General features: G+C 65.0%; 1 protein-coding gene across 2 annotated transcripts in view; it reads left to right on the top strand.

The window, feature by feature from the left end:
* Nucleotides 1-19,905, top strand: part of ITGB2 (integrin subunit beta 2) — a 43,316-nt gene extending 23,411 nt beyond the window's left edge. For both annotated transcript variants that reach the window (XM_045540829.1, XM_045540828.1), the window contains 13 exons: nucleotides 574-754; nucleotides 2,133-2,303; nucleotides 3,879-4,120; nucleotides 5,094-5,249; nucleotides 6,346-6,441; nucleotides 10,538-10,627; nucleotides 12,110-12,250; nucleotides 13,015-13,202; nucleotides 15,360-15,604; nucleotides 16,102-16,318; nucleotides 16,663-16,871; nucleotides 18,964-19,130; nucleotides 19,420-19,905. In XM_045540829.1, coding sequence (XP_045396785.1) covers nucleotides 574-754; nucleotides 2,133-2,303; nucleotides 3,879-4,120; nucleotides 5,094-5,249; nucleotides 6,346-6,441; nucleotides 10,538-10,627; nucleotides 12,110-12,250; nucleotides 13,015-13,202; nucleotides 15,360-15,604; nucleotides 16,102-16,318; nucleotides 16,663-16,871; nucleotides 18,964-19,130; nucleotides 19,420-19,482 — 2,166 coding nt within the window. In that variant the 3' untranslated portion in view covers nucleotides 19,483-19,905. The remainder of the gene's footprint in view (nucleotides 1-573; nucleotides 755-2,132; nucleotides 2,304-3,878; nucleotides 4,121-5,093; nucleotides 5,250-6,345; nucleotides 6,442-10,537; nucleotides 10,628-12,109; nucleotides 12,251-13,014; nucleotides 13,203-15,359; nucleotides 15,605-16,101; nucleotides 16,319-16,662; nucleotides 16,872-18,963; nucleotides 19,131-19,419) is intronic.
* The last annotated feature ends 3,294 nt before the right edge of the window (nucleotides 19,906-23,199 follow it).

The raw sequence follows: 23,199 nt of genomic DNA, 5'->3' as shown, positions 1-23,199 counted from the left end.
AGGGACACCCAGGCACCTTTTCACACTTTCCGAACCCAGAGGCCTTTGGGGGACAAAGTATCAAGAGGAAAGAGCCCTGGACCCAGACCCTCCCCTGCTGCTTCCGTTTCCCTGTGAACCGTGAGGGGCTGGGCCCACAGCCTGGCCAGGGTCCCGGTGCCTTGGGACGGCCGCCCTGGCTGAGAGGGGACACCTGTTCCCTGGGGACAGAGGTTCTGCTGATGGGGGCTCGAAGCCCTGGGCCAGCTACCAGATGACGTGGACACTCCAGCTCTGGGCCGTCCGCGGCTGTCCCTCGCGGTCAGCCTTGGGCTGGAGCGGTGGCCCCTGAGTCCTCGTTGCCGCTGGAGGCAGCGGGTGGGTGCCGCCTGGGAGCCTGCAGGGAGGGGCTGCAGGAGGCCGGGGGTCTTCGCTGGCAGCTTCCGACTCCCCCAGCCCTACAGGGACTCTGTCCCCAGTTCCGGGTGCAGAGGAGGAGGGGGACCCCGAGGGTCAGCCGGCCTCCTGCAGCCCCCGCAACGTGGCCCCCACGTTTCTCTGCCCTCATCCTGACCCCCGACACTCCTCCCCCAGAACTTCACAGGGCCGGGGGACCCCGACTCCATCCGCTGCGACACCCGGGAGCAGCTGCTCAGGCTGGGCTGCGCGGCCGATGACATCATGGACCCCAGGAGCCTGGCTGAGACCCTGGAGGACGGGGTGGGGGGCCGGAAGCAGCTGTCCCCACAACAAGTGACGCTCTACCTGCGGCCAGGTAGGCTGGGCCTCGGCGGGGTGAGCCGGGCACACTGCGTGGGGTATTCCAGGGCCCTGCTTTGGGCGAGTGTCCAGGCTGGACGGCAAGGTGGCCAGGGAGGCCCAAGGACTGCCGGGCACTCAGGGCCAGAGTCTGAGCCCCCACGGCCTTCCTCTCCGTGCCCAGGCGGATTGTCCCCAACCCCACTGTCTGCAGCTGGGTGTCTGGGCTCCCTCATAGCCCTGCGTTCTGTGCCTTAAAAGGGAGAGCAGGCCATTTGGAAACACTATTCTATCCCCCTCTCAGAAGGCCGTGGTCCTCTTAGCAGAGTAAAGGCTCTGATAAGTCCTGCAGCTGAGAGACCTGGGTGACTGTTTAAACCTGCATCACCAAACTGACCCGACCAGAGAGCCGTGTTTCAGAACGCAGTCCCTGTCCGTGCTCCGAGAAGCGCCCTCCCGGGAGAGGCCTGTGGGGGAGCGGTGGACGGAGCAGAAGGCCCGGGGTGGGTGGCTCCACGCTGACTGGCTGGTGCCCAGGCCACGGCGAGGCCGTGAGGGAACAGGCGGCCGTCCCTGAGCGTTGCGAGCGGGAGGAGGCCACGGGCAGCACCCAGGGAGGGGTGGCCTTGGACGGCGGCCGCGGTGTTTGGCCGAGGAGTCCCGCCCTTGGGAGCAGCCCGGGCAGAGGCCCACTGAGTCGGCCCCGGGGCAAGGTGGGCCCGGGGACAGTCGGGCGAGGGCCAGCAGCAGGGAGGAGGTCCTGGGGCCAGCTGTGCGCAGGGGCCGGGAGCCCGGGGGCGGCAGGGGACCTATGCCGGCCCTGGTGTCCCCACCTCCTAACACCGTCACCTTGGGGGTGAGGCTTTCAGCATATGAACTTTGGGGACACAAGCACTCAGGCCACAACAGGTGGACGCTCTTGTGTAGTCCTGTCACTTAGGACGGGGACGTGGGGTCTCCCCCTACACAAGCGTCACGGGTGCCCCACGCGAGCCTCGACGGCGTAGCTGTGCGCCTGGGCTGTGCGGTGCGCCCGGCGCCCCTGGGCTGCGCCTGCCGGCAGTGACGGCACCGGGCACTGCGGGCCCCTGCGGCACGCTGGCAGGCACCCGGGCTCCTGGCCACATCCGACACGGGGAAGGCCAGCGAGACACGGCATTGAAACCTCAGGGGGCCACCGTGGCACGTGTGGCCCTTCCTGGACCCAACGTCGCTGCACGGCACACGACCGTTTGGGGACTGTGTGTCCTTTCGCTGACGGTCACGTCCACCCGGGCGTCCTGTGTCTGAGTCTCGCCTCCTGCCAGGCGCGGGGCGCGGGGTCTGCGGGGTCTGGGCTGCCGGAGGGGGCATCAGCACGCGGCCTGGGCCTCACTCCGGCGTCCCCGCGGCAGGTCAGGCGGCCGCGTTCAACGTGACCTTCCGGCGGGCCAAGGGCTACCCCATCGACCTGTACTACCTGATGGACCTCTCCTACTCCATGCTCGACGACCTCATCAACGTCAAGAAGCTGGGCGGCGACCTGCTCCGGGCCCTCAACGAGATCACCGAGTCCGGCCGCATCGGTGAGGCCCGCGGCCGCTGCAGGCCCTGGCTCCGTCCTTCCCCGCTCCCCGGGCTGCCCCCGCCCCCACACACCTCCAGGGCCAGGTCCCCAGGGGCCAGGCGCTGGGGCTCCCCCCACAGCCTCTGTCCCGGGGTGTCCACAGGGCTGCAGGGGGCCCGTGTCCCCGCCAGGGCCACATCCAGCCACTGGCTCCCCGAGACCCACAGACACCGTCCGGCCCCCACTTGCTCTTCCCCTGCTTTTATTTGGTTTTGGGTGTGTTTAAAAGACAACCGTCTCACAGTGCTGATTATTAAGCATTAAAGAAGCCAAAAGCATGCAGACCACACGGTAATCACAGCACTGACGTCACAGGCACAGCGAACTCCGCCGGGCCGAGCGTCTCAGCGCTCCACACGCACTGACTCGGTGCAAAGTGCAGGTCTCGGCGCACACGCGTAGGGGACCAGGGAACCTCCCACCCCACCCAGTGCCGCCCCCCAGAACAGCACTCTGCCGCCTTCTCCATATGCAGGACGCACAACGCACACTCAAGCACGTGAATGCACGCTCACTCTGCTGCTCACGCCCTCGCTCACATGTGCACACACTTGTGCTCACACTGTACATGCCCACATACATACCTGGTCACACGTGTGTGCATGCACATGCTCACACAGTCATGTCCCATGTATGAGACCATGCATGTGCAAATGCAGACACACTACCATGCATGTGTGAACACACACTTGTGCTCACACTATACATGCCCACATACATACGTGGCCACACGTGTGTGCATGCACATGCTCACACAGTCATGTCCCATGTATGAGATCATGCGTGTGAAATGCAGACATACTACCATGCATGCGTGAACACACACTTGTGCTCACACTGTACATGCCCACACACATACGTGGCCACACATGTGTGCAAGCACATGTTCACACAGTCATGTCCCATGTATGAGACCATGCATGTGCATATGCAGACACACTACCGTGCATGCATGAACACACACTTGTGCTCACACTGTACATGCCCACATACATACTGGCCACACGTGTGTGCAAGCACATGCTCACACAGTCATGTCCCATGTATGAGACCACGCATGTGCAAATGCAGACATACTACCGTGCATGCATGAACACACACTTGTGCTTACACATGTACACATGCACATGCACATGCTCACATGCCCAAACACATACCTAGTCACACATGTGGATCAGGTATATCCACACCTGAACATACCCACATGCACACAGAAACATACATGCACATGCTCATTCAACACGTATATGATCACACACATGCACACAATCATGCTCATGTGTATAAAATCATATATGCACACAGATGTACTCACATGCACACCTGTGCTCACACATGTACATGATTGCACACTCTGGTTCACATACATGGCTGCACACATGCATGCGTGTGCTTGCACAACACACACACACTCTCACATGTGCCATCCAGCTTTCTCCCCTGCCCTGGTACGAGATGGTGAAACTGAGGCTCGGCCCTCATGCCCCTTGAGGCCAGCCTGCCACGTCCCCAGCCTCGTCTGTGTGTCCCTCAGGCTTCGGGTCCTTCGTGGACAAGACAGTGCTGCCCTTTGTCAACACGCACCCTGAGAAGCTGAGGAACCCGTGCCCCAACAAGGAGAAGGAGTGCCAGGCCCCCTTTGCCTTCAGGCACGTGCTGAAGCTGACCAGCAACGCCGACCAGTTCCAGGCCGAGGTCGGGAAGCAGCTGATCTCTGGAAACCTGGACGCCCCCGAGGGCGGGCTGGACGCCATGATGCAGGTCGCCGCCTGCCCAGTAAGGCCACGCCCTGCGCGGGTCCCCGACTTCCCTGACTTGGAGCCTGCGTCGAGTAGGGACCACCTTAGGGACTGGAGCCGAGGGCCTGCGCCCCGCCCGGGACACCACCACCAGCCTGGGCCTGGGGACAGCAGCCCCCACCCAGGTCACCTCCCAGCGTCCCAGGCGGGAGAGCGAGGGGGGAGGGAGGATGGCGGCGGGGCCTGGAGATGGCCGCACTTCCAGTGCCAGCTGTGAACACGCTGGTGACCCAGACACGCCTTCTGAAGCCTGAACACACGCGGGCAGCAGCCCTGGTCCCGGCGGGTCCCCCCACCCATGTCCCGCCCACTGTGTCCGTGGACGGTGCTCACAACAGAACCGTCACCATCGCGTGGGCCCGTGATCCAGGCCACGCACGGTCCTCACCTTCCCCTGCGGGCCCTGGCCATGCTGGGTCACCACGCAGTCGTGCACTGTGCACACGCGTGTGAGGTCACAGTCTAAGACACGGGTTGCCCCCAAACGCGTTCAAGGGGCCGTCGGTGGCAACCTCAGCTCCCCGCCGCGGTCCCAGGTTCTTGTTTCTCTCACACGGCGCCGTCGGCACCGGGTGGGGGACACTGTCACACGGGCTTCGTTCCTGCCTGGGCGCCACCTCCTGGGATTCACCCCCCGGCCGGACGCTGGTGCTGCGGAGGCCGCGGCCCTGCCCAGCCGTGCGCGTGCGTTTCCAGTGTCCTCGCTGCCCGCTCACGGCGTCTGGGAAGCGGCTGTCGCGGCAGACGCTCCTCAGGCCGCTCCTGGGCGCTGGCGTCCGGCTGGACACGGGACCTCGAGGACAGGCTGGCCCGGGCTGGGTCCACTTTCCCACCGTCTCCGCCAGCCTCGGGCCGCCCGCGGCCTCTGCCTCCTCTCCTCCCAGCCGTGCGAGGACACAGTGGGGAAACCGAGGCAGGTGACCCCTCCCCTCCTCACATTTTCTCCTCAGGAGGAAATCGGCTGGCGCAATGTCACGCGGCTGCTGGTGTTTGCCACGGATGACGGCTTCCACTTTGCGGGTGACGGGAAGCTCGGTGCCATCCTGACCCCCAACGACGGCCTCTGTCACCTGGAGGACAACATGTACAAAAGCAGCAACGAATTTGTGAGCGCGGCCCCTCCCCGGCGTCCCCCGCGGTGCTGCCTGGCAGGACGAGGGGCTGAGCGACACCCTCAGCGGGTGGAAGGCCCTGTGGCCACTGGCCATTCATGGGGGTGATGAGGGCAGGGTCACCACCTCGTCAGAGCCAGGCGCCTCCTTCCAACCTAAATAGCAAGTCCTTGAAGAAATTTCCAGAAGCCCCTAGAGGCAGAGTTGGGTCTCTCAGGACCAGCCTCAGGCCGGGGGAGGCGGTGGGAGGTCCAGGCCGAGCCCCAGCCTCACCCTCGTGCGCCAGGGCCCTGCGTCGCCGCCCTGCTGCGGGCCTGGCCGGTGGCGGCACTGCCAGCTCTGGGCCTGTGGAGTCGGGCGCGGCGACCGCCCCAGGCTGCAGCTCGGCCCCGGCCCCGTCCCTCCCACACGGCCCCCCACCCTCCAGTGCCCGGGCAGGGGTGGGGTCGTTGAGGAAATGAGGCTGGAGAGGGCGGGAACCCTCTGGCTTGGCCTCAGGGCCACCATCTTTCCCGGGGATGTCCTTGCCGGCTGTGACACTGCGCCGACAAGTCCTGAAATCCCAGGCTCTGGGGGCTGCAAAGGACTTTAGAGAGGGACGGCTCGGGGTCCTCCACCTGCAGGCGCGGGCGGGGGCCAAGCACTCGGGCATGACGGGGCGGGAGGGGAGCCGCCTCCCCTGCAGGCGCCTCTGCGGGAACCCAGGGCCCTGCGGTGAGGAGAGCAGGTGCCGCGTGGGGGTGTCGTGGCATCGCCCCCGCGCCCCAGCACAGACCCCTCCCAATGCCGCCCTCGCAGCTGCCGACCGCGACCGTTGGGCACGGCTGCGCCACTCGACTTCCCTGTCAGTGCGTCGGTCAGGGAGCACTTAGTGTCCAGCACCTTCTCAGTGCACCTCGGTCCCACTGGTCCCCCTGGGGTCCTGCCATTCGCGCATCTGTGCACCTTCCTCAGCAGAGGCGCCACCAGCCACGCAAGGAGGGGCCGGGGCTGAGCCGCGGCGGCGCCCTCTGGGCCCTGGGCAGGTGCTTCCGCGGGCGGGAGGGGACGGTGGTGGCCGCGGGCCGGCTGACCGGCGTCTCCTCCCCAGGACTACCCGTCGGTGGGCCAGCTGGCGCACAAACTGGCCGAAAGCAACATCCAGCCCATCTTTGCCGTGACCAAGAGGATGGTGAAAACCTACGAGGTGAGTGCGGTCGGGGTCTTGGGCGTCGGGCGGGGCCGCACTGCAGCAGGAGGACAAGGCCCAGCGCCACACGGCCCGAGCGCCGCTGCCACGTGCTGGGCGTGGGCAGCCAGCCTGGCCCAGCCTCGGTTTCCCTGGTTGAGAAGCCTGAGGCTTCTTTGCAGATGACAGGATATCTGCACGTGGACACAAGATGGAATTTTTCCCGGTCCCTGAAAGGCGGTAAAATTAACAGCATCATCCTGGTGTCAGAGGTGATGTCCCCAAGCTTGCTGGGACACAACAGGGACGGGCGTCGGAGGCTGACGCTGCGGACAAGGAGGCCAGGGCAGGACAGGATGGGCCACCAGCCCAAGCATGCGCCCCTGGTGAACAGCAGGGTCAGGACCGGGGCCACCGGCTGCCCAGCCCAAGGCACCAGCAACTTCTCCACGCTGCCTCTGCCCAGGACGAGGCAGGCTTCCAGTTAGCCAGCTCTCCCTCAGGCCATGGAACGTTCCAGGCACGAGTCTGGGGCCTCCCCTCAGTGGGCGAGTCTGGGCAGCTCTCTGAGCATCCACTTCAACCCGTCCAGGACAACAGGGCAGCAGAACTGAGGTGAGGGGACCATGAGCAGGGGCTCTGGAGGCAGCCCAAGCAGGGCTGGGACAAGCCTTCACTACACGCCTCCACCAGCAGCAGCAAAGACCAAAGCAAACACGACCTGGGCCTTGGCGCTGGCTTTGAACCAGCCCGTCCGCCCCGCCTGGAGGAGGACGCGACCGTCTGCAGCCCGTGCCTGGGTTGGGAAAGTGCAAGTGGAATCAGGCCTGACTTCCCCAAACCCCCACGCCCAGGGAGCTCATCTCCACGCTCCCACTGTGGAAACCGAGGCCCCGGGGAGGAAGCCAGAGCCTGACTCATGTTGTTGGGGTGCCCTCGGCCCCACAGCCCCCGGAGCAGAGGGCCCCCCCACGTCCACTTATCTCCGAAGACAGCGGCCGTTGGCGTCACAGAGTGTGGAGCGGCTGCAGGACTGAGAAAGACGACGTTCCAGTGGTCAGGGTGGCACCCTGCAGCCCCTTGCTCCCTCTGCCCGTGGGCGTGGTCCTGTCCTGTCAGCAGTGGCCAGGCAGGCACGGGCTGTTTCCAGAGCACTGACCAGTACCGTGTCCTGCATTTCTGCTGCTATGACATGTGTGGCCTGCCCCGAGAAGACAGCAGGGTGCTGGGTGACGCCTCCAGGGTCAGTTCAAGATGCGCAGGGGTCACTGGGGTTCCCCAGACCACTCTCAGGTTCCACGATTTGCGGGAAAGACCTGCAGAACCCAGCAAAGCCACTAAGCTCAGTGGTGGTTGCTTACAGCGGAGGACACAGGTTAAAGCCGCAAAGGTAGCAGGTGCACAAGTGGCGCCCAGGAGAGAGCAGGCCCGAGCTCCCAGGTGTCCCTTCCCCGAGGAGGGGTGACAGTGCTTCACCCTCCAGCAATGATGTGTGACATGCTCAGAGCACTGTGCAGGGAGGCTCACCCAGGCCTTGGGGGCCAGGGTTTTTACTGGGGGTTGGTCACAGAGTTGGGGCTGACCCCTGTCCCTAACCCCTCCGAGGGTGAGCTGACACTGCTCAAGGCCCCCCCACACCACACCGCGGGGCTGTCTGGCGTGACCCAGGCCCCCCCTACACCACACCGCGGGGCTGTCTGGCGTGACCCAGGCCCCCCCACACCACACCGCGGGGCTGTCTGGCGTGACCCAGGCCCCCCCCACACCACACCCCGGGGCTGTCTGGCGTGACCCAGGCCCCCCCACACCACACCGCGGGGCTGTCTGGTGTGACCCAGGCCCCCCCACACCACACCGCGGGGCTGTCTGGCGTGACCCAGGCCCCCCCCACACCACACCCCGGGGCTGTCTGGCGTGACCCAGGCCCCCCCACACCACACCGTGGGGCTGTCTGGCGTGACCCAGGCCCCCCCCACCACACCGCGGGGCTGTCTGGCGTGACCCAGGCCCCCCCACCACCACACCGTGGGGCTGTCTGGCGTGACCGAGGCCCCCCCACACCACACCGCGGGGCTGTCTGGCGTGACCCAGGCCCCCCCTACACCACACCGCGGGGCTGTCTGGCGTGACCCAGGCCCCCCCACACCACACCGCGGGGCTGTCTGGCGTGACCCAGGCCCCCCCACACCACACCGCGGGGCTGCCTGGCGTGACCCAGGCCCCCTCCACACCACACCGCGGGGCTGCCTGGCGTGACCCAGGCCCCCCCACACCACACCCACCACACCGCGGGGCTGCCTGGCGTGACCCAGGCCCCCTCCACACCACACCGCGGGGCTGCCTGGCGTGACCCAGGCCCCCCCACACCACACCGCGGGGCTGTCTGGCGTGGTCCAGGCCCCCCCCACACCACACCGCGGGGCTGTCTGGCGTGGTCCAGGCCCCCCCACACCACACCGCGGGGCTGTCTGGCGTGGTCCAGGCCCCCCCACACCACACCGCGGGGCTGTCTGGCGTGACCCAGGCCCCCCCTACACCACACCGCGGGGCTGTCTGGCGTGACCCAGGCCCCCCCACACCACACCGCGGGGCTGTCTGGCGTGGCCCAGGCCCCCCCTACACCACACCGCGGGGCTGTCTGGCGTGGCCCAGGCCCCCCCTACACCACACCGCGGGGCTGTCTGGTGTGACCCAGGCCCCCCCACACCACACCGCGGGGCTGTCTGGCGTGACCCAGGCCCCCCCACACCACACCGCGGGGCTGTCTGGCGTGACCCAGGCCCCCCCACACCACACCGCGGGGCTGTCTGGCGTGACCCAGGCCCCCCCACACCACACCGCGGGGCTGTCTGGCGCTGCCCCGGCCCCAGGTAAACAAAGCGCCCGTCAGGCAGGACACCCCAAGGGCTCGAGGTCACCTCCCAGGGCCCCGGCCAGGGCCAACCGTGCAGGCGTGGGCAGCCCTGCCTGCTGCGTTGCTGTGCACAGCAAGGCCCGGCCGGCGGGAGGGAGCACGCACCGCCCTCCCGGAAGGAGCCGCCCGCTCACGGCAGCCTGCCAGGGAGGGTCCGGGGGCCGGACGCACCCCCGGGTCAGACAGTCCAAAGGAAGGAAGACGACGGTCATCCTCGCGCTTTGTGAAGCCTGATGACCAGGTCTTCAGAGTCAGAGGGCCGTGGTGGGACAACCCAGACCCAGCTCTGCTCCTCGCACCAGAACAGCCCAGGCCCCCTGCTCACCGTGAACGCTGTGTCCCCTCTGTGAAAGGGGCGCGATGCCCACCTGGGAGGCCCTCGTGGGGGACGGAGCTCACCCGCCCAGAAATTCAGAGAGAGCTGCCCCACAAGGCCCAATTATCCTCATCCGGACAGTGACCGCAGTGACAGCCAGTCCTCGCCTGGGGCCTGTCACCGCCATCGCCATCGCCATCCACATGGACAGACAGACCCGCCAACCGGCCCCTCCCCCTGCCTGAGGCCCTGCACAGCCGTCCGCACACTGCCCCCCTGCTGCTTAGGGGCGAGGGGACAGGCCCGGGGTTTGGGGAGCCGTGTGGCCCTTGAAGGGAGCTGAGCTGGGCAGGGGCTGGAGGGGGGCCGGCCGGGCCGCCTGCATCGCAGATGCCCCGCCCACCCCGGGGCCACGCGCCAGCAACTGGCCTGCCACGGCCACTGTCACGGGGACACAGTCAGTGTTAAAATTCACTCACGTAAACTCATTGAAACACTCAGAACTTACCACTCCCCGGCGATTCTACCACATTTTACTGCCATCCGTGCGCTTGGGCTGCTTCCGCCTACTGTCCTTCGTGGTGGGACGCTACCCAACGGTGGCAGCCACGTGTCTCGTCCCAGCTCAGTGAGGCCACGGGCCTGAAATCCACCAGGCTGGCAGTGCTTACACCGCGGCAATGAGCAGGCGCCACGACGCACGGCTTCTGCTTCCCAAGAGCCAGGGGTTACTGACCAGCGCGTCACTGCAGGTGGCTCTAACTACGGGAATAAGCAACCGTGTGGACGACTGTCGGAGCCATTGCTCGCGGGCGGAAGCCCCTGGGGCAGAGGTTCCCGTGGCACCAGGTCCTAGCTGTGCCCTGCTTGGTCTTGCCCGACAGAAACTCACCGAGATCATCCCCAAGTCGGCCGTCGGGGAGCTGTCCGACGACTCCAGCAACGTGGTCCAGCTCATCAAGAACGCCTACAATGTGAGTCCCCCTGCAGAAGGGTGGTCCGGGGGGACAGCCCTGCCTTCTAGGGTGGCTGCAGCCTCCTGCAGCCCCTCGGGGCCCAGCCCTCCGGCCTCCCGGATGCCCCGGCCTGGCCGCACCCCACAGGAGCCCCAAATCCTCTCTCGCTGGTGGTGTGGAGTATGCTGGGTGCTCCCTGAAACACGAGCTGCGACCCTACCCCTTCCGGGCTCTTCCCTGCTGGTTCCTAATGGAGAAGTGGGGGGTGGACAGCTGGGGGGCTGGGTAATGCCCTGGCTGGGAGGAGGCCCCAGAAATCACCAGGGGGGTCTTGGGCCCTACGAAGGCAGCCTTGGGTCGGAGCGTCTCCTGGGTGTCGGCTCCCCCACACCCCTCGGCAGGCCGCGGACAGGCCCTCGTCCGTCACACTCCTCCCTGGCGTGTGGCCCGTCCGGCTGCACCCAGGGCTGCTCCCCGTGGGGCCCCACCAGCCGGGTGGGCACGGGCGGGCACCAACACCGCTCAGGGCCCCGGCCCCCAGGTCCCCAGCCGCTCTGGAAATCCCGCCCCCGTGAGAGACGTCCGGGTGTCCTGGCCTGCGACCCTTCCAGGCCAAGCATCCTGGTGGCTTGACAGGGCCCAGCACCTGGGGATCCCTGACAGACGCTCCGGTCATTGAATTAAACCAGAGCCCGCGGAGGGGGTGCCCCGTGCCGCTCCGGCCTCCGGGGAGCCCCAGACCCCCAGAGCAGGCTCCCCAGCGCCCAGCCATGGCCCGGCCCGCCTGTCCTCACACAGAGGAGCCGGGCACCGCCGTGACGGCTCCTTCGCCTGACCACGCCGTCTGCCTCTCCGTCTGTCTCTCCTCTCTCCTTCTCTGTCACTGTCTGTCTCTCTGCCCCGCAGTCTCTGTCTCTCTGTCTCTGTCTCTGTTTCTCTCCCCATCTCTGTCTCTGCGGCTCGGGCTCTGAGTCTCCGTCTCTGCCCGTCTCTGTCTCTGCGACTCGGGCTCTGAGTCTCCGTCTCTGCCCGTCTCTGTCTCTGCGACTCGGGCTCTGAGTCTCCGTCTCTGCCCATCTCTGTCTCTGCGACTCGGGCTCTGAGTCTCCGTCTCTGCCCGTCTCTGTCTCTGCCACTCGGGCTCTGAGTCTCTGTCTCTGCCCATCTCTGTCTCTGCGACTCGGGCTGTCCTGTCACTTAAGCGACCTCTCCGGTTCCTTCCCCATGCCGGGCCCTGGGGACGCAGGGCTGAGGGGCAGCTCCTGCCCCGTCCCCAGGGGCTTTGCGTGTGTCCACGTTGGTCCTTGCCGTTGGCCTGTCTTGGGGGCGGGACTTGGGCGTTGGCAGCCCGGCCATCCCGTGGTGCTCTCGTGGCCTGTGTGTCGTCAGTCCATGCTGGGACCCAGAGGGAGCTGGGAGACAGCCGGGTCCAAACCACTGGGAGGGCAGGGCCAGGACGGCAGACGACTGAGCCCTGGGCATGCCGCTCTCTGCCCGCAGAAACTCTCCTCCCGGGTCTTCCTGGAGCACGGCGCCCTCCCCGACACCCTGAAAGTCACCTACGACTCCTTCTGCAGCAATGGAGTGACAATCATGGGCCAACCCAGAGGGGACTGCGAGGGCGTGCAGATCAACGTCCCGGTGAGCCTGGCTGTGCCCCGGAGGGTCCCCACCCGGCACACTGGCAGGGTCCCGGGGACAGCTGGAAGGATGGAGGGTCCCTGTCCCAGTATGGTGGCAGGGTGCCGGGAACAGCTGGAAGCACCCGGGGTCCCAGGAGGGCGCAGGGGCAAGCCGAGGCCCCATGGGGACAAGCGGGAGGGAAGCAGGCAGCGTGCACTGGCTGGTCCAGTTTTCTGTCCTTCAGACGTCCGCTCTGCCCAGGCGACGCTTCCTTGTGGAGTCTGTGTCAGCAGTGTCGGGGGGGGGGACGCAGGGAGGGCTGAGCACACTCCTCGGCCCCCAAAGTCGCACCCGAATCCCTGGGTCCCGCCAGTGTAGACTGAGCGAGAGAGTGAGGACAGCGACCCAGGGGGCGGGCACTGCACGGCAGGGCAGGTGCAAACCGGGAATCTGGGCTGGGTGCAGTTTCTGGGTTTTGGTTTGTTTTGCTTTTTTGACAAAAATGTTAAGGCATGGGCCACACAGACTCCTGGAAATAGGCGTTATTTCCCTAATATTTTAGGTTTAAATTTGTTATCCAATCATTCGATTTTTGTTGTTGCTGGCTGAACTAATATTCAGCGAAATACTTGCTTTCATTGCATCTTTAACATGACATCGGAAGTCCCCACCTTGCCCTGCTCCCTCCCGGGCCCCGCAGAGGCCAGTGGGTGAGGGGACGGGAGCAGGGTTGTGACCTGGATGCCCGAGGGCCCCGTCTGAGCCCTGCCACTCCCCTACAGATCACCTTCCAGGTGAAGGTCACGGCCACAGAGTGCGTCCAGGAGCAGTCATTTGTCATCCGGCCGCTGGGCTTCTCGGACACGGTGACCGTGCGTGTCCTTCCCCAGTGCGAGTGCCAGTGCCGGGACCAGAGCCGGGAACACAGCCTCTGCCAGGGCAAGGGCTCCTTGGAGTGTGGTGTCTGCAGGTGAGGCAGGTGCAGGCGGCCCCCAGCACCCCTCCCCCACCCCACAGGGCAGGTGTCCGCAGGTGAGGCAGGTGCAGGCGGCCCCCAGCACCCCTCCCCCACCCCACAGGGCAGGTATCCGTAGGTGAGGCAGGTGCACGTGGCCCCCAGCACCCCCTCCCCCAGCCCACAGGGCAGGTGTCCCCAGGTGAGGCAGGTGCAGGCGGCCCCCAGCACCCCTCCCCCACCCCACAGGGCAGGTGTCCGCAGGTGAGGCAGGTGCAGGCGGCCCCCAGCACCCCTCCCCCACCCCACAGGGCAGGTGCAGGCGGCCCCCAGCACCCCTCCCCCACCCCACAGGGCAGGCGTCTGCAGGTGAGGCAGGTGCAGGCGGCCCCCAGCACCCCTCCCCCACCCCACAGGGCAGGTGTCCACAGGTGAGGCAGGTGCAGGCGGCCCCCAGCACCCCTCCCCCACCCCACAGGGCAGGTATCCGTAGGTGAGGCAGGTGCACGTGGCCCCCAGCACCCCTCCCCCAGCCCACAGGGCAGGTGTCCCCAGGTGAGGCAGGTGCAGGTGGCCCACGGTGCTCCACCCCACCCTACCTCTCGGGGCAGGTGCCCCAGGGCCCTGTCCTGCAGGAGCTGGTGGAGAACTGGGATTTGCACCCAGAGCCCTCCGCAAGCCCTTGCCCTTGCATGGGCACCCGCGATGCCACCCGCACTCCCCAGGCTCTGGCCATGGAGGGCCCACGGCAGGGGAGCTGGGGGGCAGGGGCCTCTCACCAGAGCAGGGCGACCCATCTCAGGGGTGCAAGGAGCCCTGCTGGATGTGCTGGGGCAGGTGACTTTCTCCACCCACCCTCACTTGTCCCGTGGGCCCACCTCTCTGTGACCTTGGGGACCCAGGGTCATCAGGCCGGCAGCCCTGGGGCACGCTGCAGCCAGAAGCCCTCCCAGGGCAGGTGACCGCTCCGGTAGCCGGGGCTCTGCGGGGCCCCCCTGGGATGTGCACACACCCTGAGGCCTGGCGGGCGCAGTCAGGAGCGGGGGGTCCCGCCTCAGGGCGGAGGGAGGGCACAGGTGTGCCCAGTGGGAGCTTTATGTGACACGGGCCAGGGCCGCTCCAGCGGCCACCCACAGAGGACTGAGCCCCCAGGATGTCCTCTTCCCACCACTGTCCACTCCAGTCCCCACCTGCTGACCCCATGAGGTCCTGCCTGCCCTGGGCTGGACGGCTGTCCGCCCTGTCCCTGTCCCCACCTGCTCAGGAGCCCAGAGCCACAGCCTGCCGGCCCAGAGCTGCTGGGCGACCCCCAGGTGCCCACCCTGTGCCCCGGCCACCTTCCCCTCCTGACTGCTCTGCCCGCCAGCGCCTGGTCGAGGTGCCCTCCCCACCCCTCAGGCCCCTCGGCCCCGCCGCTCCTCCTGCAGCTCAGGACAGTGGTGGCCCCTGTGGCTGTCCCTGTGCCCACCTCAGCAGCCGCTCTGCCCGCCGTCCTGGTGTGCAGCTCTCGGGCGGCCTCCCTGAGGGGCAGAGAGGACGACCCGGTGGGAGTGCGGCCGTTGGCAGCGGGGCCGACCGCGGTCACCGAGATGCTCTGCCCCGCGGCCTCCTCCTCTGGGAGGCAGGACAGCCGCGCAGGGGTCGTCTCTGGCTGCCTGGATGCTCTCAGCACCTGTGCGCCAGTGGCTTGGGGCCTGCTGTCCTCGTCAACTAGACCCCTGTCCCGGATCCTCCCGCAACCTGCCCGGGCAGCACACAGATGCGCCGGCGGCGGGCGGGAGTGAGGGCGAAGCCACGGCAGACGGCGGCGCCAAGTCCCCGCTGGCCAACTGAGACCCTGGGCACGGGGAGCAGACACTGGCCGTTCGTGGGGCGCCAGCGTCCCCGCAGGTGCCGTGCGCACAGCCCAGGCCACAGCTGCCTCGTGGGCCTGCCGAGCCACCGTGCTCTCGGCCAGGGTCACGTGTCTGCTTCCCTCTCCCACGTCCTCGGAGGGACACGGCTCTCTCTGCTGGGTGCCCGGGGCCTGCCGCGTGCTTAGCGCATGGCACGTGCTCAGTAGGCCTCGAGCAAGGAGCGCGACGTGCACAGCGAGTCCGAGTGCTCTCAGCCTAGGACGGGGTGGCTGTCCCGGGTGGGGGCGGGGAAGACCTCTGACCCCTCCCCCGCCAGGTGCGAGGCTGGCTACATCGGGAAAAACTGTGAGTGCCAGACGCAGGGCCGGAGCAGCCAGGAGCTGGAAGGAAGCTGCCAGAAGGACAACAGCTCCCTCATCTGCTCGGGGCTGGGGGACTGCATCTGCGGGCAGTGCGTGTGCCACACCAGCGACGTCCCCAACAAGCAGATCTACGGGCGGTACTGCGAGTGTGACAACGTCAACTGCGAGCGCTACAACGGCCAAGTCTGCGGCGGCCCCAGTGAGCCTGCGGGTCCCTGCCCGACGGGGGCCTGGCCAGGGAGGCGGACCAGCCTTGACCGTGGTGGGGGGGCTTTCTTCTCCACGTGCACTGGAGGCCGAGTGTGGGAACACAGGGAGGGGACGTGGGGGACAGATGGACAGACAGCACGCATTTCGCTGAGGCACTTGGCAGCAACACCTCGGGTGACCCTCCGCCCTGCCCTGCCTCAGTTTCCTCATCCCCATGGGGAGGGCCCCAAGGGGCGATGGTCCCAGCCCACTCGGGGTCCCACTCACAGGGGCCACACGGAGGCTGGACGTCCAGGAAGCCTCGGGGCTGGGGGCGGGAAGGCCTGGCCGGTGATCCGGCGCCCGTGTCTCAGCACTTGTGCCCACCGCAGAGGGGAGCGGCCCGGGCGCTGTGCGGGGGCTGCAGGAGGGGCCAGGGCGGGGCGGCGGGTGGGCCTCGGTCCCTGGGCCCGGCAGGAGGTGAGCCTCCCACCCGCTGTCTTCCAGAGAGGGGCCTCTGCTTCTGTGGCACCTGCCGCTGCCAGGAGGGCTACGAAGGCTCCGCGTGCCAGTGTGAGAGGAGCACTGAGGGCTGCCTGAACCAGCGGAAGGTGGTGTGCAGTGGCCGCGGCCTGTGCCTCTGCAACCAGTGCGAGTGCCGGGACCCCTACCAGCCGCCCCTGTGCCTGGAGTGCCCGACCTGCCGCTCGCCCTGCAATTACAGGTGAGTGCAGCAGGCCGGGCAGCTCCCCACTGTCCAGGGCCACCTCCCGCCGGGCTCCCCTGGGAGCACCCCTGAGCCTGCTGCAGGGCGGGGTCCTTCCAAATGCCCCTGGGCTGGGGCCTCTCCCAGGCCTCTCCTCCCCCAGGTGCACATCTGTGGCCCGGGAGCAGCTGTCCAGGCTCCTCCGCTCCGTCCCCACCTCGCTCATACCCTGCCCTCGGCCGTGCGGGTACCCCACCCCTCACGGTGGGCACACGCCCGAGCCCCCCACCTGAGCAACCTCTAAACCCCCCATCCTGCCACACCCACGCCCCTGCGGCCTCGCTCACGCGGGCTCCCCGCAGCTCCTGTGCCGAGTGCCTGCGGTTCGACAAGGGCCCCCTGGGGAAGAACTGCAGCGTGGCGTGCGGGAACCTGCAGCTGCTGGACGTCCCCGCCCAGAGCGGCGGCAGGACCTGCAAGGAGCGGGACTCGGAGGGCTGCTGGATGACCTACACCCTGTGGCAGCAGGACGGGTGGGACCGCTACGACATCCACGTGGACGAGAACCGAGGTGGGGCCGGCGGCGCGGGGTACAGGCAGGGGTCTCCGCAGACTCCAGGGTGCAGCAGAGGGAGGGTCTCTCTCCATGGGCCAGGCGGCCCAGCGGGCTGGGGGGCCGTCAGGACGCCCTCGGGACACGCAGGGAGACTGCAGGCTGGTCCTCCTGCCGCCGCCTCCACCGCCTCTCCTTTCCTCACCCGACCCGAGTCGGGCTAGGGTAGCAGACGCCCATCCCCTGGGGACAGCGTCACTGGGGTCAGGCCTGCCAGAGCGCCACGCAGCCAGGCTTGAGGGAGGCCGGTCCCAGGGCTGGTCCATGGCCGCTGCGGGGGGTCCCCTGGCGGGGATTTGAACACCCCGGTGCTCAGGTCTCAATCCTGGAGAGGCTGAGGGGGGCCGGGCACCCCTGTCTCCCACATGCCGTTTGCTGCCGGGCATTTGGCTCTGGTCTGAACCAGGCCCAGCCTCGCCGAGGCACTCGGCAACACGCAAGGACGCCAAGGCCCGACATGGTGTGCAGATGACCGTGGGGCCCGGTCCTCCAGGTCAGAGGTCTCAGGGCTGTGAGGGGAGGGCGCCCAGACAGAGGGGACCAGGAGGGTGTGTGGGTGGACGCCGTGGGCGCCAGGTCACTATGGGGCCCCGTGAGTCCCAGGAGGTTCAGGTCTGTTCCTGAACACACCAGGAAGCCATTGCGGGTTTTCAGAGGTGACGCATCCGAGTGGTGTCTTTCAAAGCCGCCCAGCGGCCAGATGGACGCAGACCTGTTGGGGGCTGCTCAGGCCAGGAACCGACGGCAGGGCGGGGGCGGGGGGAGGACAGAGCCTGCCCTTGGGAGGCACACGGGGGAGGAAAGTGGGGGCATAGGTGACGGTCGAGGGTCTGGGGCCATCAGGTGGCGTGGGAGGGTGGGGGAAGTCAGTCGGGAGGTCCACTGGGTAACAACAAAAGGTTTAGGGACGCTGGGACATGGGGTGAGCAGACACACGATGGGATGGGCTTTGAGGGTCTTAGACTCGCAGACCCCAGATATCGAGCACCCCAGCCATTCCCATGTGGAGGGTGGAGGCTGGGGAGGCCACTAGGGGACCCCAGCAGGCACAGGCCAGTAGCCCACCAGGACATTTTTATTTTTTGAGGGGAGGTCTCGCTGTGTTGCCCAGGCTGGAGCTCAGGGGCTATTCACAGCTGTAGTAATAGTTCACTGTGGCCTCAACTTCCCGGCCTCAAGCGATCCTCCTGCCTCAGCCTCCCAAGTAGCTGGGACTACAGGCCTCTCGCAGGACTGAGACCTGGGAGCATGCTCCCCCAAACTGCCTCCCCAGGACGGAAAGCGCGGGGGGCCAGTGGGGCTTAGGGCCTCCGTGTGACACAGCTGGACCTCACGACCCACACACGGGCCTGGGGACTGCCCAGCCTGCCAGGGCAGCAGCACCCCCAGCTTGCTTCCATGGACAGGTTCAGGGTCATGTCCGTTTGTCTAACCTTGGCCAAGTTATGTCACCTCTGTGAGGACAATAGGCCTTCCTGGAAAGGCCAAGGTGACAGGAGGGAGCACATGGGGACCTTGGTGCTAGGGGCCGGGCCAGGGGCTGGCTCTGAGCGCTGGTGCTGCGCCGTGCGGGTGGGGGCTGCGGGCGAGGCCGGGCATAGCCGCATGGCGCTGGGACCCTGCCCTGCTCAGCCCCGAGGCGGCCTCCCCTGCCCGCGGGGCTCTGGATCCTGCCATTGGTTGTTGAAGAACGCCCCCGCCAAGGGCAGACTGGAGCAGAGACCCTCCGAGTCCCACTCCTGACCTCTGCTGTCAGGGGGCAGGGGCCCTGCAGGCACCGTTTCCTCCTGGGTGTTAACACTCTGCCCTGCTTGGCTGGTGACCTGGGCCCACTTTCTTCTGTGTCAGAGGGAACCACTAGGCCTGACCTTGTTTCCAGCAGGGGCCCAGGGCAGGTTCTCGTGGATGCACAGCCTCGGTAACCACAGTGAGCCGGGCACAGGGACCCTCTGGCCGACCAAGCGCTGTGCAGTGACCGTGGGCCCGAGGGCACACACGGGCCGGGTCAGAGAGGCAGGGACTGACGCTCTGGCGTGTCCCTCCTCCTTAGAGTGTGTGAAGGGCCCCAACATCGCGGCCATCGTGGGGGGCACGGTGGCGGGCATTGTGCTCATCGGTGTCCTCCTGCTGGTCATCTGGAAGGCCCTGACCCACCTGAGTGACCTCCGGGAGTACAAGCGCTTCGAGAAGGAGAAGCTGAAGTCCCAGTGGAACAACGTAAGTGGCCGTCCTCGGGGGTCCCAGCTGGAGGAGGCGCCTCCCACACTCCCACCTCTTGCCGCGGGAGGCCGTGGTCACCGCACGTGGCTGCGCAGGCCTCCCCGAGCAGCCCTCCTGAGCGGCGCTGCTGCGGGTGGCCTTGGCCACGGAGGCTGGAAGCCGGACGGCCACCCCCCTTCGGGCTCCTCCTCGAGGCCACGGCTGCCATGTGGCCCTGGTGGCCTCGGGGGAAGGTCCTACCCGAACACCTCCCCACCCAGCAGTCCGTGTTTGCGTTTCTCACCAGGATAACCCCCTTTTCAAGAGCGCCACCACGACAGTCATGAACCCCAGGTTTGCTGAGAGTTAGGAGCCCTTGGAGAAGAGAAGGCTGCCGGGGCCGGCCAGACGGGACCCCTCCAACCACGTCACCCCCAGCGTGCGACCGTGGCACGGCGGCACCCATTAACCACAAATCCACTGTTTTTCCTGCCCTCGGCATGACAGACGTGGCCAGGTGTTTACCCAGACGCCCCGGAAGGCACAGCGCCCCCCCATGGGCACCGTCTTCCCAGACACGTGAGAAAGGACTGCCGAGTCCTGGGGGGCTGGATCCGTGGGTCCTGTGTAAGTTAGGACAGCAGTCTGATTAAAGGTGGCGCAAGTTTATTTATATGTAAATGTATCAGGACCTGAAACTGCGTCCCATTGCTTATGCTGTTAACCAGTCATGCGCATACAAAAAAAAAAACAATAAACAAAAACAAAAAACAATAAAAAAATCCAAGCTGTCCACAGAAGCCGGTCCCTGACTCTGCCACGCCGTCGAGGCGGGTAGCCGCTCGCGCCGCGCCACATGGGGTGCAGACGACTGCAGGTGAAGGGACGGCTTCTGTTTTCTTTTTTCCTTCCTCATCTGCCTACAGAGCCCCTCTCCAAGCCCCCTGTCCCAAATTCTAGGTGGATTTCCAGAAATGACGTGGTGGCCCCACCAGAGGGGCCTGCAGGCCAGAGCAGAAGCGAATGGGGAAAGGGGGTCTCTCCCTCCTCTCCCGCTGCCCACGCCTGCCGCCAGGGGGGTCTGCCCTTGGGAGAATGGCCAAGGAGAGAGTTTTAAAAGAAGCTCCTTTCTCATGGGCTGTTTCTTGGGGTGACCTGGAAGTCATCATCTGTGCCACACAAGTGCGTGAGCCCAGGTCGTATGTGACTGTGGCATGTGGCAGGGTCCGAGGGTGACACACCAGATGGTAAATACCCACACGGGGAGGCCCAGAGTCCCTCACAGCCCTAAAGACAGGCTTTGAGACCCAATTAGGGTCAAAATCTTACGTGGCATATCTAAGGCCACTTGCAGTTTATGTTTAAGGAAGCTCTCGATGAACTCACACGGCGTGGGTTTTGTCTTGTGCCTGGAGCCTCCCGTGGGGCCTGGTTGGCCGTGTGTTTCAGCAGTTTACTCTTCACCCGGCCACACTGTCCACGCGACCCGTCTTGGTCCTAGGATGCTGCTAACCCCAGTGCTCAGTTGGGACCGGGTGTCACCCTAACCCTGGAGTCATCAGACCCTAGCCCCCCTCTGCCTCCCTAGCAGTGCTCAGAGGGGAGGGGTGTGTGAACACCGGGTGCTGTGCCAAAGCGACTCACAGCCCCCGAACAGAATTCACCACTGAGCTCCACACAGATCCTGCCGGGAGCTCCGGGTGCGAGAGGACGCTGACCACAGCCACAGTTGGTGAACGTCCCAGCCTTAGCACTGGAAGGCGTTTACCCGGGGAAACCCCTCAGCCCGGGGAAACTGCACCACCAGCCATGCTGTGGGGGCCACTGCAGACCCGTAGACGGGCACTGCCACTCTGCACTGGGCCCCTTCCTTTCACTTTTAAATGCCTAATTAACTGCTGAGGGCCTCTTTCGGAACCTTTCACCTGGGCAGATGGGAGGAACAAGAAATGGCCAGATGGGCCGGGCGCGGTGGCTCACGCCTGTAATCCTAGCACTCTGGGAGGCCAAGGCTGGTGGATCACTCGAGGTCAGGAGTTCGAGACCAGCCTGAGCAAGAGTGAGACCCTGTCTCTACTAAAAATAGAAATAAATTATCTGGCCAACTAAAAATATATATAGAAAAAATTAGTCGGGCATGGTGGCGCATGCCTGTAGTCCCAGCTACTCGGGAGGCTGAGGCAGGAGGATCGCTTAAGCCCAGGAGTTTGAGGTTGCTGTGAGCTAGGCTGATGCCATGGCACTCACTCTAGCCCGGGCAACAGAGTGAGACTCTGTCTCAAAAAAAAAAAAAAAAAAAAGAAATGGCCAGATGCTTCGGGGCATCCACAGTAGTGACACTTCGCAACTCAGGGATCCTCAACACAGCCTTCACCTGAGGGGCTGCAAAGGCCCCCCACCCTGCTGGAGGTGGGCTCGCAGGGCTGGTGCTCGGTGCTCCTCGGGTGATGTGCACAGCCGCGGTCCAGACCCGCTGGCCTCCAGCCTCAGTTCTCCAAGGCTGGTCTGGCCTTGCGGGGTGAGGCTCCCCTGGGAACTTGTTAGAGATGCACGTTCTTAGCCTGGCCCCGCTGCTCCAGGTGGGTTAGCAGTCTGGCGATTCTGACACACGCTAAGGTCTGAGAGCCACCAGATGAAGCTAGGTGATGAAGGAGTCATTGTCAATGTGAAGGTGTGGTCTGTGGGCAGGGGCTGCAGGGCTGCGTGTGTGCAGGGGGGCAATGGCCCCGCAGGAAGGAGCGGGGAGGGAGGATCACCTCAGGTAAGGCTTCCCAGGCAGGCAGAGGGGGCCGCAGGGACCAGGCACCAGCCGCGGGCCCGGAGTCAGGATCCATCTCTGTCAGGGGAGATTGTGGGGAGGGCCAGGCTGACCCCAGAAGGGGTCTCTAGCAAAACAAACAGAGTCAGTTGCCCTCAATCCATTTTTTGGGTTTTTTTCTGACATTTTCCCGCTAGTTTTCAGAGGATTTGAGAGGCTGACACAGGAAGTGCTTTGAGAATGGTGACTGCCTGCAAAGGATGGGTGGTTAGAGGTTTCTGCATCTCAGTCAAGAACAAATCCCTGAGCCCGAGAGGCCCCGTATGGCACGGAAGCCCCCCACGGAGCCATCCACATACCGGGGTGCAGGTTGGGCTTTGTTGCTTAATCCAGCCAAGGACAGCCCTCCCCTCCCTCCATGCTTCCCTTCCCCCCCAGAGCCCTGCCTAAGGGCTCCACCCTTCCCAGCTCCCTCCAAAGCCTCTTTGTCCTCCCAGTGTTAATGACCTTGGAGGTTTAATGTGTCACCAGAAGCTTCATTCTTCTTGTGCAGCCTCCCTGGAAGTAATTCTTTAACCTACAAAGGAATGTACTTGTAATGACAAAAAAAAAAAAAAAAATTCAGATGGTACAGACCCTTGGCCACCAAAAAAAGCTGGGGTGAAAGTCCCAGCAGGTGACTCCAATAGGTGCAATTCCGAAGTGAAGACCCCGGAATTCCAGAACCGGGAGGGCTTTGGCGCTGTGGCTAGTCTGTGTCCGTTCCACAGCTCTGGGGTTCGGCTACCATTTCTAAGTTGATACCGCTGTGATTTTGTCAGTCTAATTCCTTAACCGTCTTTCTTCTTGGAAAGACATAAGCACTTTTAATTCCAGACTGCTCCAACTATTCATTCTCTTTCTCTAAAAAGTCAGTATAGTTTGTTCTTCCTGTGTGCTGTGCCATTTCTGTCATTCCTATGAGCTTGGAGCTCTTTGACAATTGAATATATGCCTGTGAACTCCAGATGCGCTAAGCTGTAGAATGCACCCCTCCGCTCCCTTCTAAAACTTGACTTCACTGTGGGTAAAATGGGAACTTGGGCTATAATTACCAAGTATTTTTTTGAACTTCTGTTTTGTCGAATTGTCCCAAAACTCAGTTGTATTTTTAAATGTCCTATTAACATCAAACTAGCATTGTGTGGTTGCTTGCTAGGATAAAAAAAGTTTCAGGGGCATAGTTCTAAACCCAAGCTTGTGTTTACTCTGTTTCTGCAAATGGATTTTAAACATCTTTTTATATAATAGATCTCAGTGAAGACATAAAGTGTCTAAATTAGAAGGTGT

Source organism: Lemur catta, chromosome 1, assembly GCF_020740605.2.
Source record: "Lemur catta isolate mLemCat1 chromosome 1, mLemCat1.pri, whole genome shotgun sequence".
Classification (NCBI taxonomy): Eukaryota; Metazoa; Chordata; class Mammalia; order Primates; family Lemuridae; genus Lemur; species Lemur catta.
This window is presented reverse-complemented; position numbering and strand designations above follow the sequence as displayed.